This window comes from Xenopus laevis, chromosome 6S (genome assembly GCF_017654675.1).
Source record: "Xenopus laevis strain J_2021 chromosome 6S, Xenopus_laevis_v10.1, whole genome shotgun sequence".
NCBI classification, from domain to species: Eukaryota; Metazoa; Chordata; class Amphibia; order Anura; family Pipidae; genus Xenopus; species Xenopus laevis.
This window is the reverse complement of record NC_054382.1, coordinates 126,010,796-126,023,812: the sequence shown is the minus strand read 5'-3', so window position 1 is coordinate 126,023,812 and position 13,017 is coordinate 126,010,796. Positions and strand designations below refer to the sequence as shown.

The 13,017-nt window shown below is 39.5% G+C and overlaps 1 protein-coding gene across 5 annotated transcripts in view; it reads right to left on the bottom strand.

Moving 5' to 3' along the window:
• fam91a1.S (family with sequence similarity 91 member A1 S homeolog) overlaps positions 1–13,017 on the bottom strand; it is a 43,550-nt gene that overhangs the window by 5,525 nt on the left and 25,008 nt on the right. For 4 of the 5 annotated variants that reach the window (XM_018223937.2, XM_018223939.2, XM_018223940.2 and 1 more), the window contains 9 exons: positions 12,414–12,526; positions 11,287–11,373; positions 10,665–10,788; positions 9,845–9,993; positions 8,829–8,963; positions 5,718–5,831; positions 4,119–4,191; positions 3,132–3,284; positions 1,448–1,552 (listed from right to left, as the gene is read on the bottom strand). In XM_018223937.2, the coding sequence (XP_018079426.2) occupies positions 1,448–1,552; positions 3,132–3,284; positions 4,119–4,191; positions 5,718–5,831; positions 8,829–8,963; positions 9,845–9,993; positions 10,665–10,788; positions 11,287–11,373; positions 12,414–12,526 (1,053 nt within the window). The remainder of the gene's footprint in view (positions 1–1,447; positions 1,553–3,131; positions 3,285–4,118; positions 4,192–5,717; positions 5,832–8,828; positions 8,964–9,844; positions 9,994–10,664; positions 10,789–11,286; positions 11,374–12,413; positions 12,527–13,017) is intronic. The other variant, XM_018223938.2, reaches the window with a different exon arrangement.

The window sequence follows — 13,017 nt, the reverse complement described above, 5'->3', positions numbered from 1 at the left end:
TGCTGGTTCTTTCAGTGTCTGTGTGTGATTCCATTTATCACCAGCAGATGTCAGTGTCCAAGTGTCCATAAACTGTGTTCAATAATGTCCATAAAAAAGAAAAAAAGGGATCTTTGTCAGAAGCAAAAACAAACAAAACGGTTTTTGCTCCTGACGAAGATCCCTGTGGGGGATCAAAACGTTGAGGCTTAATAATAAAACATTTATTTGTTTTGTCACTAAAACCCTGTGAGTGCCGCAATCCTTGTTCACTGCTTATTTCCCATGCTGGCACCCTAGATAGATAGATGATAGATAGATAGATGATAGATAGATAGATAGATGATAGATAGATGGATAGATAGATATAGCTGGGTTCATTTCTTTTTTTTTCAATATGATATAAGCCACACACCCATGCACCAAACTGGTTTTAATTGCAACATGGGGATGGGCTGCATTTTTTGATTTTGTATATTTTATAGAGGAAAGTGGCTTTCTTTTAATGCATACTCTCCCATTCCCTTGCCCCACTAAATACAGTCCTGTAGTTAAGAAGGTGTTCACAAAAGCTCACAAAGCAGAATGGTTTCTTTGGAAGAGGTCGTGCCAAATAAAGAGATAAGCAGGTATGGTCTTTCTCCTCCCAAAGAAAATACTCTTTTCACTTAGTTAGGACTGATGCATGGACACTGCCTTGGTGGGGCGCATCAGCTTATGCATACTTTGTACAAACCATGTAACTAAAAGGGTCTCTTTTTGCTAAATACTGACATTTTCCTTTCAATCAGTTTTTTCCTAAAAGATATATAATAGGAGTGCTGGGTTAATTTGTTTTGTTCAATATATGATATAAGCCACACCCCCATGCACACAACTAGTTTTAAAGGTCCGCACTCTCAGGACTTAAATATAAATGTTTTATTGAATGACCAACGTTTCGGCCTCTCCGAGACCTTTCTCAAAGTGTGGAAAAGCACAATATGAATGCCTTAAATACACATGACAGCGGGAAACATTAATTGGCTGACCTATCGTGATCGTCAGAGAGAGCAAGAGATATTATTTTGGCTAACATTATTTAGATTTTGGTTGAGCAGATCTAAAGTTTTAGTATTTCAGCAACTATCTTGTTGCTATGGTTGTCCAGGCAGTGGCTTGAACGAGAAACTGCAATCAAGAACGGGCTTGAACAGAAAGATAAGGAATAAAAACAATACTATTGTAGCACCAAATACAGCAAATTCTTTCACTGGTGGGTCAGTGACCCTATCTTTTAAGCTGGAAAGCGGCTGGCAAATAATAAAAAAACCTAAAAAATACGAAGACCGCCGAAGCTACTAAGAAATAGGACATTCAATGACATACTAAAATTTAACCTTCATGTAGTTTAATTGCTATATCTACTTATTTGTGTGTTTTTACCCTTGAATCTACATATATTCTGGTCAGTCTTAAATCTACCTACCTTTGTGTGCTTTCATTCCTGAATCTATTGCAGTCTCCTCACTCACAAGCTCGAAGGACTCTGTGCTGCTGTTGGCATCTGAACGCAAGGCTAGAGATGGATCATCTGCAGGGGAGAATAGGAAAGTTGCTTGAAAAAAGAATAACGGATAACTGAACTTACACAAGCAGTACTGCTATCTATATCTTCCGACTGCAGTTATGTGTGTGTGCAAGTGCTATTGGGCAGGATAAACAGAGTAACAGGGATATGTAGCTCTTCTTACATTCAATTTGCCCAATGACCACACACATATAAATACCAAAGATCGCTTACGATTGGATTCACAATGATTTATCAGAAATCAACACTGAGGAATGTTTAGGCAGTGTAAATGAAAATGGCTTCTTTCCCGAACCATTATGATTGAAAAAGACAAACATGATCATGTGACATATTTCTGGGCAGCAGTAAACCCTCAGAGTATACCAAGGGCATTCAATAAACACCATTACTGATATAGGATTGCTTGTCCGGAAACCCATTATCCAGAAAGCTCCGAATTATGGAAACACTGTCTCCCATTTTATCCAAATAATCCACATTTTTAAAAATGTCCTTTTTCTCTGTAATAATAAAACAGTATCTTGTACTTGATCCCAACTAAGATATAATTAATCCTTATTGGAGGCAAAACCAGCCTATTGGGTTTATTTCATGTTTACATGATTTTCTAGTAGACTTAAGGTATGAAGATCCAAATTATGGAATTACGGAAAGCGCCAGGTCCCGAGCATTCTGGATAACAGATCCCATACCTGTACCAAAGTAAAGATACTGAAGTTGGTAGAACATGTAATTATGAATCTTTGGGAAAATTTATCAAGAAACAGTTTAAGATCTCTTCCTTTTCTTGCTTTAATCAGAATCAAAACTACTGCAGTTGCTTTAAAGGAGAAGTAAAGCGTAATAAAAAGAAAAAAGTAGCCTAGAAATATTGTACATAATGTTTTGTGCTTCTGTACCAGCCCAAGGCAATCACAGCCCTTTAGCAGTAAAGATCTGTGTCTCCAAAGATGCCCCAGTAGCTCCCCATCTTCTTTTCTGCTGATTCACTGCACATGCTCTGTGCTGCTGTCACTTACTGAGCTTAGGGACCCACTCACAATATACAATACACATAGAATAGAAATGTCACAATATAAGGCTGATTAGTAATTAATACACATAATTACTACATGGCAGCACAGAAACCAGTGCAATTAGTATCAGAATTTAATAATCAGCCCTGTAGCATCAGCTTATATTACAGCCAGGGAAGCTCATTTTCTGCTGGATAATTAGTGACGAGCCCTAAGCTTAGCTTCTCAACAGCCAATCAGAGCCCACTGAGCATGTGAGTGTCACAGACACTTTCCAAGATGGTGACCCCCTGTGACAAGTTTGAAGTCCTGGACCATTGCTGCTATTGACAAGCTGAAACTTTAGGCTGGTGCAAGAATATATAATAATTCACTATATAAAATATGGCATTTTTGTCCATGTTAATTTTTAGGGTTTAGTTCTCCTTTAAAGGCTGCAGCGCCTTTAGCTTTAAGAGTGACTGCACCTCTTGAAATGGACGTCCTGGGAGAGGTCTATAATGGGATGCCAGATCACCTTACTAGTGACGCTTGAGACCATTTATTCGGAAGTAGTGACCTACCTTTTCCATTGGAAGTGTTGCTCAGTCTTCTCTGGATCACACGAGGCCTGGAAGGGTTCAACATTGTGATATAGCCACAGCAATGTTCCAAATCCAGCTTGTCCATTAATATTTTAAAGGCTCTGTGTACCCCCATGTTAACACTGGAGAATTCTGTTGATACAGGGGGGGAAACATTTTACCCATCAACCATGAGACCATTTATGAGCCTATAACGTTACTCAGTGTCACAGGAATCCAAAAGGAACTAAAATGTATGTTATAAAATGGGCAACAATGTTCCATAATAAGGGTCAGCTCCAGTATTGCCATACCTCATATTAACAGCCTTAAAGGGGTTGTTCACCTTTGCGTTAACTTTTAGTATGATGTACAGAGTGGTATTCTAAGACAATTTGCAATTGGTTTTAATTTTTTTTTATTTGTATTTTTGAGTTATTTAGCTTTTTATTCAGCAGCTCTTCTGTTTGCACTTTCAGCAATCTGGTTACTAAGGTCCAAATGACATTAGTAACCATGCATTGATTTGAATAAGAGACTGGAATAGGGATAGGAGAGGCCCGAATAGAAAGATGAAAAATAAAAAGATGAAAAATAAAAAGATGAGAAATAATAATACATTTGTAGCCTTACAGAGCATTTGTTTTTTGACGGGGTCAGTGACCCCCCCCCCCATTTGAAAGCTGGAAAGAGTCAGAAGAAGGAAGGAAATAATTCAAAGAATATAAAAAATAAAAACCAATTGAAAAGTTGCTGAGAATTGGTCATTCTATAACATACTAAAGTTGAACCACCCCTTCAAGACAAGGTGCGGTTTGGGGTAATACAGTACTAGCAGACTTGTGTTAAAACAGATTACCCTTGGTGTAAATGAGTTGATTTGTCGGCTATTTTTTCTAGGGATAGATTGTGACTAATATGTCTGCGTGCAGTTTTACTGTGCTTCATAATTAAAGATAAATCTGCATTTATCAGCAGAACTGTTACCTCCTTGTAGCTCTTCCTCATCAAAAGGGAAGGGCACATGTGCAGTTTCTCCCATACCATGAAGTCCATGCCCCTATGAAAACACAAAATATAATTCATTATGTATTCCCCTTTATTACAGCAGCGCAAAAAGCCAGAGAAGAGGGTACAGCAATCATGAAAAGTCAGTGTATAATAATAATAATAATAATCTCATCATGCTGGAGATCTTAAATTCATTGTGTATGTATGTATAACTTTATTTGTAAAGCATTGTTAAGCAGCCGCATCGCTGTACAGTGCATAAAAATACAATATATATATATATATATATATATATATATATATATATATATATATATATATATATATATATATATATATAATGAGCGGAAGAAGCCAGCACAGCTCGTTTATACGGTCTTGTTGCCTGGGTGCTAACAGCAAAATAATAGTGGATATCGGAAGGTAGGCGAGCACACACAGGTCTTAGTAGAAAAACAAATGGTGTTTATTAAACAAAAAAACTAACGTTTCGGCTAGCACTCTAGCTTTGAGAAAGGCTAGAGTGCTAGCCGAAACGTTAGTTTTTTTGTTTAATAAACACCATTTGTTTTTCTACTAAGACCTGTGTGTGCTCGCCTACCTTCCGATTATATATATATATATATGTGTGTGTAAATATAAAAGTAAACACTGGAAAGACAAATCGCATATTAAATTTATACAGGATAAAGACCTTAAGTGCTATTGTGTTCTGCAGAGTGTTATGGAATTGGAATCCGTACTTTTGTGATATAGAACCGAGCAGGCAATTAGAGACGACAACTATTCATTAAGAATTTCGAAGGAAGTGTAATGCAAATTTCTTTTTTAATACAACAAAGCAAATCCTGGGGATCGCGGCAGTTGGCAAGGCCAGATACAAACCTGATCTGTTCTGTGGCCCCTCCAGCAACCCAGGAAATATTTAATTGTTCTTAATTCAGATATTCATGTTTATTTATTCTATGAAGGTTTCTATACTGATTCTCGCTAAACCGGAACATAAAATGCAGTTATTCCAGCAACTACAAGAGAGATTGGGAGGCTCGGTTTTGAATTATTTTATTATCATTATTCATTATTCATCAATCGAACAAATACTATCCAACCATATGTACGGATGGGTAAGCTGTACAATGTGTATCTGCATGGACTGTGGGACGATCAGTTGGATACTTAGCAAATCAGCCATTGTGTGGCCACCTCTAGCGAGAGAACATAGCCTATTTATGAGCAGGCCCAGTTTTGCTTTAACACTGGGGTCCTCAAACTATGGCCCGCGGGCCAGATACTGTCCTCCAAGTTTATTTGCCCAGCTCCGGCTTCCCCTTGCCACAGCGTTCAGCATCATTAACGTCAACCAGGGGGTGCGGTAATGTGACGTGCTGGGGCCAAGGAAAAGAGAGGATCTACGAGCAGCAGCTTAGTAGAAGTGGGCCACTCACCTGGTCCAGGTACTCCTCTTGCACACACCCACATGTAACCGTTTTAGCTAGGGTTACCGTCAACCAAATCCCTGCTCTCAGACAGATACGTAAAGACAGGTAACATTAATACCCATTGGAAACAACATACCTGAATGAGAACTGCAGAGTGAGTCAAAGCATCATTCAACATGACTAATACATTAGATGTAGGAACTACACCAGGATCATGTCCCCACGAGGTTATTAGCAGCCGGTCGTACATCTACAAGAGATAACAGCACATGCACATGACAGCAATTCATGATTCTTTGTCACTGGGAACTGAGCTCAAGTTGCATTCTGCCCTAAACAGTAACTGACACAAACAAAATTATAATAATAATAATCATATATAATCAGAGTAATAAATAGCCCAAGGCTGCTGTTCACGTTTTATGTTCCAGTCGTTGGGTGTGACCTGAAATAATTTGCCATTTGTGTGAATGCATTTCATTTTCACAGCCTCAACAATGCTATCCATCCATATCTTCCATATATTAAATAGCATATTGGTAACGTTTTAATTATTCTCCAGTGCTGCTTGGAGATTAGAACTCTCTCTGAGAATACACATCTAGAGTACACAGAGGTACAATTAGGCTTTCTCTGCTTAAAGGAGAAGGAAAGGCATATTTAACTGGAAGTTCCAAAAGTGTAAGGCGTCACGGGAGACCAGCGCGCATTCTTACCTTCAGACGCACCGGTCCCTGGATGCCTCTGGCCGCAAGTATGCGAAGACACACATGCGCAATGGTGGCATCGATGTGCATGCGCAATAACAGTGCATTGTGACATCTGTGATTTAGGTGGGACTCTCCGACTACACCTAAAGGGTATATTTTGTTGGTCCTTGGGCTCCTATTTTCTTACAGACCGTAACAGTTATGGTCTGGAGCCCTCCCCTAAATCCAGTTCCCCCCCCCCGACGCCCTTTTGGGGCCCTAGAACTTTCGCTGTGGAATAGACGGGGATCCTCAACAAGGCCATGGTACATCGCAGACAAGGTACAAAAGGGTCAGGCAGAGACAAGTCGTGGGCAGGCGGAGGGTCAAAAGGAGGCAGCAAGGTTCGGAGGTCAGAAAACAGGCAAAATTCAGAAGATCCAATCGATAAAGGCTTTAGCTGCAGTCAGGAAACGGAGAGCCATCTTGGGCACTCAATACAAGCCAAAAGTGCCTTTTATTATTTGAATTTGGCGCCATACGTGACATCAGTGCGTCTGCCGACATCACAATGCACCATTATTACGCATGCGCGTCAATGCCGCCATTGCGCATGCGCGTCTTCCCATAATTGCGGCCAGAGGCACCCGGGGACCGGCGTGTCTGAAGGTAAGAATGCGCGCCAGGCCTCCTGGGGCGCCTTACACTAAGTTATTATACAGTAAATACTTAACTCACACCCTGGGCTGGTGCTCCGATCAGGAGAAAACTGCACCGGCACAAGGGTTATTACAGCGAGCACCACGGAGCTATCAGCTTCCTTCTTTTTTCTTCAAATTTCCCAGGGCAGACGCATGGACAGTAGACCTCTAGTCTAGTCCAAGTAATAGATAAACCGCGTAAGGAAGTGAGAGGAGGTGATTTTGAATATAAACTAGGAAGATTGGAAGCCTCCTGGATTTATCATTTAAAAACCACAGAGACTCATGGGGGCTTGAACAGGGACTGTGAATTCTCCTGTTTCTGTGACTAAATAGATCAACGCTGTCGGGGAGGGTAGTTTTCCCTTTATTTGATATTAGTGGCCGTGTACATTCATGTATTTATCATACATTATATATTATATATATTAATTTAATATGTCTAAGTATCAGGATTCTTTTAGAATTATTATATAAATGAGATTAGCATATTTCCACGTACTCTATTTTAGATGGTAACAACAATCTAATATGTATATATATGAATTAACTAAATTTCTTAAACTGTCTTTATTATTATTATTATTATATATATTTTTTTCTAGATTAATGTATGTTTAAGATTATATATTTTCCCATCCATATAGGTGATATAATATTCCATTTGATTATGGTAAGAGATATATATATAGATCTCCCTCCTAAGATCCTGGTCTCACGATAGTTTTTATATGGGTGGTAATGAGTTAATGGTTTTAATCAGGTGTGGGATGTCTAGATATAGAGAGTTAGAAGAAGAGGGGCCCCGTGCTTCTGAAGAAGTGGCGTGAGGCCACGAAACGCGTTAAGCGTGGGGCTATGTTCACTTGCTTGCTCATCATGATTTTATGATTTTTCTCAATAAATTTGGATTTTTTATATGACCCCAAATGCTGCCTGGTGCTCTGTGATTTCGTTGCTCACTGGGACACGGCGAGAGCCTTGTGCTGCTGCCGCGGTTATATGGAGAATCATTTGTGTGTTTTTAATTATTTATTAAAATTGTAAAACCACTTCTGCACATGCCACTCTTTATTGCACATAAGGAAGAAAGAACACTGGAAGCTGGTGATCTCTGCCTTTGTTTTTGAGACATTCAGAAATATTTCCTTTCTGTGTGTGAGTATAATGCATCAATGAGAAAATCACATCTCGAAGTGTGGGTGTAAATTATACCCTTAATCGCTTTTCACTGAAATTGATGTACAGTAAACACCTTTTCACTAAGGTTCTTAGAAGGTGAAAGTTTTTTATCACACTGATTTATAAATGCATTTTAAGCACTCTGGGTGTGTGTTTGGATTAAGAACGCTGCACTATATATTTTTCTTTTTTTTGCCCCAAAAGCTCTTTTGAGGGATACAGCAATCCTCCTTTTGGAATTGGATTTTTGGAGGTGGATTGTTGGAATCGGGCACATTAAGTTTGGGGTTTGGGTATTCATACAGTAGAATGAAAGGCGATTTCTTCAGTAAAGTTCGGCTTTTCTCTCTAATGCACATGCGTGGTACTTACTGGAATAACGCTGGGCCGGTGCCGATTTCTGCTGATAGGAGCACCAGCCTGGGGTGTGAGGTAAGTATATACAATCACTTGGGGTGCCTAACTTTTGGCACCCCCAAGTAAATAGCACCTTTTCTTCTCCTTTAAATGAATCTCATACAAAAGAAAGTATTGCACTGCCAAATTATTTGCCCTGCTCTATATTATACTGGGATCATATTGTCAAACGAGGATTTTTGCACATTAGATATGTTTCCAACAATCATATACACCGACCTCTGGATAAAAGAAACTACAAGTATCCAAACTCTTTACCTGAAATGGATGTGGCAGCTTCCTGAGTCTGGTTCCTTTCGAAAGCAAAAGTGATGGTGGTCCTTGACCGCATACATGGTAAATGTAGAGTTTAAACCATATGGAGCTAATTTCAGGAATAGCAGGTCCAATATGCTACACAAAAAACAAAATATTTGTGTATTTGATTTATTGAAAATACACAGCAAAATAAACCACTATGCTGATGTCCCTGGCATTTACCGGTACTGCTTGCCTCATTTCAGACATTCTTGGTTACAGTAACTGCAAGAGAAATAGTTCCAGTGGTGCAAGGCTACAGGGAATGATGTTCTCTGGCTGGCAATACGGTATATGCAACAGTCTGAGACAAGCAATGCGGTATTACATATGCTTACATACAAACACATAATCATTTTCTATTTAAACAGTCAGTGTGCGAAATTTTTGGGGATTTTGCAGTCCAGTATTTGGCCAAATCTTTTGTGGAAGATTGGGTATTTGGAAAGTGAAAAAAGTTAATTTGAAAAATAAGCATTACCGAAGAGAAAAAGATGGCGCACGTGAACTCTGAATCTGCACCGAGGGGTAAGTAAAGATTTAGGAGCATTTACCAGGTGTAGCAGCTAGGCTGGGGGAAAAGGGAGGGTGGTCTATGTAGGGTAGGGGGGGTAGGGTTTTTTTAATTAAGAGTTTAGTTCTCCTTTAAGTCTGTTACCCATAATGCACTAGGTTACAGGTGGAAGGTCATTGGTAAAATGCCGTTTCTTTGTATGTTTTTTCACACTTGATAAGGGCATAGCCTGAAACATGTTGTGTGATACACTTCCTCAATAAAATTTGCAGCTACAAACGACTGCTTGAGACTTACAATTTTTCTTTGGTGAATCTGCTTTGGGATATTGGCACAGGATACCCCCATGGGATGAGCAACAAAAAAAGTAATAAGTGAGCTACAGTGAAACCTATTTGTTTTCAGTTTAACAAATATGGACTGGATAGACTGATGAGAGTGTGTCTGTAGGGTTAAGGCATACCTGAGGGGTGCAGCTGCTGATTGGCCGGATCTCATTCGTTAGAGGTGCCATGGAAACCAAGAGTGCATAGTTCTTGTTTAAGACTCTACTGCAAGTCGCAGGATCCAATCCCAAAAGGCTTTCACACCGCAGGAGATCCAGAGGTAAACCTAAGCAACAATTATTCTTATATAAGAACGGTACAGTATACAAGTTATTACAAGTAATTATGCAAGCGCTGAGTGTATAAATGCAAATATACAAAAGAAAAGGCTCCATCTGCTTATAGCATACCTATATGTTTTGTACGTCTTTTCCAAAAAATATTAGAATGGGCATTTGCCAACATATTCCAACAAAAACGGTAAAAAAAACTGTCAACTGCTACGGGGATACTAAAAGATGAATCATCTGAATACTGTTAAAAGTCTTTTGGGCCACTGTATCTATGTATGTATGTATGTATGTATATATGTACTGTATGTATGTATGTATCCAAGTCCTAAAGGTGCACTCCGTAAATATAAGAAATACCCGGGTGCTCGCCAGAAAGGGTAAGTGTATATGCACAAAATAGAGGCACTCACGGGGTTATTTTCAATGCAGGTAAAGAAATACTTTATTGAACTCGATATTTCAATCCCGCACAGGGATCTTCGTCAGGAGAAAAGATTTCTCTTGACGAAGATCCCTGTGCGGGATCTAAATGTTGAGTTCAATAAAGTATTTCTTTACCTGCATTGAAAATAACCCGCTATTTTGTGCATATGTATGTATGTATGTATATATGTATGTATGTATGTATGTATGTATGTATGTATGTATGAAGAGAATTCTGTACCTGTGTTCACTTGCTCAGGTTGTGTCACAAGATCCTTATTATGTCGTAGAAAAAGGATAGTGTTTCTCATAGTAAGTGCATGATCAAAGTACCTCTGTGCTTCCCCTTCCCCTGTGCTTTGAACCTAGGAAAAGAAGATGAAGGCATCCTTTATCCAAGGCAGAACATGGGGGGTGGAGCTTTCCTAAAGTTCTTCTCTGTAGAATATTTCCCATATCTGTAAAGGACCAATACATTCTAGTATCTATTTTTCCTCTGATTTGTTGCAAATTACTGCTGCGCGTGGCTACGCCTACCCAATCTCCAGGCAGAGTAATGTCTGAAGCACCAGTCTAGTGTGCAAATGGTGCATGTGCCCGCTTATAAGGCAACCCTTTGGGTTAAACCCGTTTGAGTAGACAAGCTCTTTTTATGTGGATTACGTGTCTTTTGGGAAAGTGTTAAATATATATATATATAAAAAAAACACTGTACTGTGACTTTAATATGAGTCAGTTGTATGTCTACAGCAAAGAAACTATATTTTTAAGAAGAACATAAGGCAATACCCTATAAAGAAATAAAAGGATCTCTGATGTTGCAGAGACCCGAGTGTTGCTGGATCTGCCTGGTCATGTGTTACCTTTTCCAGCTCAACAAGGAAGCTGTCCAAAGACTCGTCTGACAGTTTGCCAACTTCAAACATGGTAACTGCGTGACTCTTTAGGTTCTGTAAAAGATAAAAAGGTCGAGAAAATATGATGTTAATGTGTTTTCTGAATAATGAATACTTAAGCATGAAGTATTTAAACTTAAACATTCAGCATAGTACCATTTATTATACACAGCAGCCCTTATAGAGCAATGGTCTGAGCTTCCAAAGATGTCCTCTAAAGCTTCATGGCCTGCCATGCCTTTGCCTGGCATCCTACTGGCCATTTCACAATGTATGGACCAAGTGCAAACCTCAATAAGCCTTTATATGAACAAGAACTCATGAAGCATGTCGAGAGACACCAACACAAGTCATACAGTTGTGTTCAGAATAACAGCAGTCCGACATCACTAACCTGATCAATCACTGTTTTTGGTAGAAATTATATTTCTATATGGCAAATAATTTACTAGTAGGTGTCATGACTTGCTGCTGATTCTGTGTCATTAAATCATTCATTGAGGCTTGTTCCAAATAATAGCAGTGTTATAAATAATAATAGCTTGTTCTAAATAATATCAGTGTGGAGTTCAATTAGTGAGCTCATTCATTCTGTGACAAAACAGTCAATTCCGGGCCATATTTAAGGAAAGCGCAAATGTTGTGCTGCTGGTTATAGTGTATTTCTTTCTGAAAATCTGAGCCAAATGGCTCGTTCCAGACATTGTTCAGAAGAACAGAGAACTTTGATTAAAGTTTATTGAAGAGGGGAACATATAAAGAAGTGCAGAAAATGATAGTCTGCTCAGCTAAAATGATCTCAAATACTTTTAAAATGGCACCAAAACCTGAAAGATGTGGAAGAAAAGGAAAATGACCATTGGAATGGATAGAAAAATAGCCAAAATGGCAAAGACTCAGCCAATGATCATCTCCAGGAAGATGAAAGAAAGAGTAAAGTTACAATTAGAAGACGTCTATGTGAAGCCAAGCTATCGGCAAGAAGCCCCCACAAAGTTTCATTGTTGAAAAAAGGACAAGTGCTGAAGAGCTTACAATTTGCCATCTTCATCGTGGCTAATAAGCTGGCAGAAAAGACAATTTTAAATACATACCGGGGAAAGGTTTCCCATCATCAAAAAGGCAGTGAGGGTAGAATCAAACAGGAAAGCAATTCGTTTGGTGTGCCCGCTGGATAGTGTCAGGCTGCTAACACTGGTTGAGTCGGCTGTGGAAATTCAAGATGCGCAGTTACGTTAGACATCAGCCATAGGGCTAGATTTTATATATTCTATCAAATACAATTAAGCCAAAACAGAATCACAGGATAAGACCTTGGGCAGAGGGTGCTTGGAGATATCTTAAGAGGGAAGTGACTAAGACATTCCTTTAAAGGAGAATTCAAAAATCCCTCCCCCCACCCTTGCGTAGTTGCGCAGTTGGAGGCATTTGCCAGTACGGAGCTACTGCGCATGCGCCCGAAAGTCACTAAGTTTCGCAAACTTCGTGACTTTCGGCGCATGCGCAGTAGATCCGAACCGGAATATGCCTCCTACTGCGCATGTGCCACCAAATGCCGATGACTACAGGAAGAGCGCTCGGGAGAAGATGGCTGCCGTGAACTCCGCTGGAGAGGACCTAGAAGGAGGGGTAAGTAACAAGTTAGGGGCATTTGCCCGGGGGGAGGAGGGAGCTGTGCCTACGCAGGGGAGGGATTTT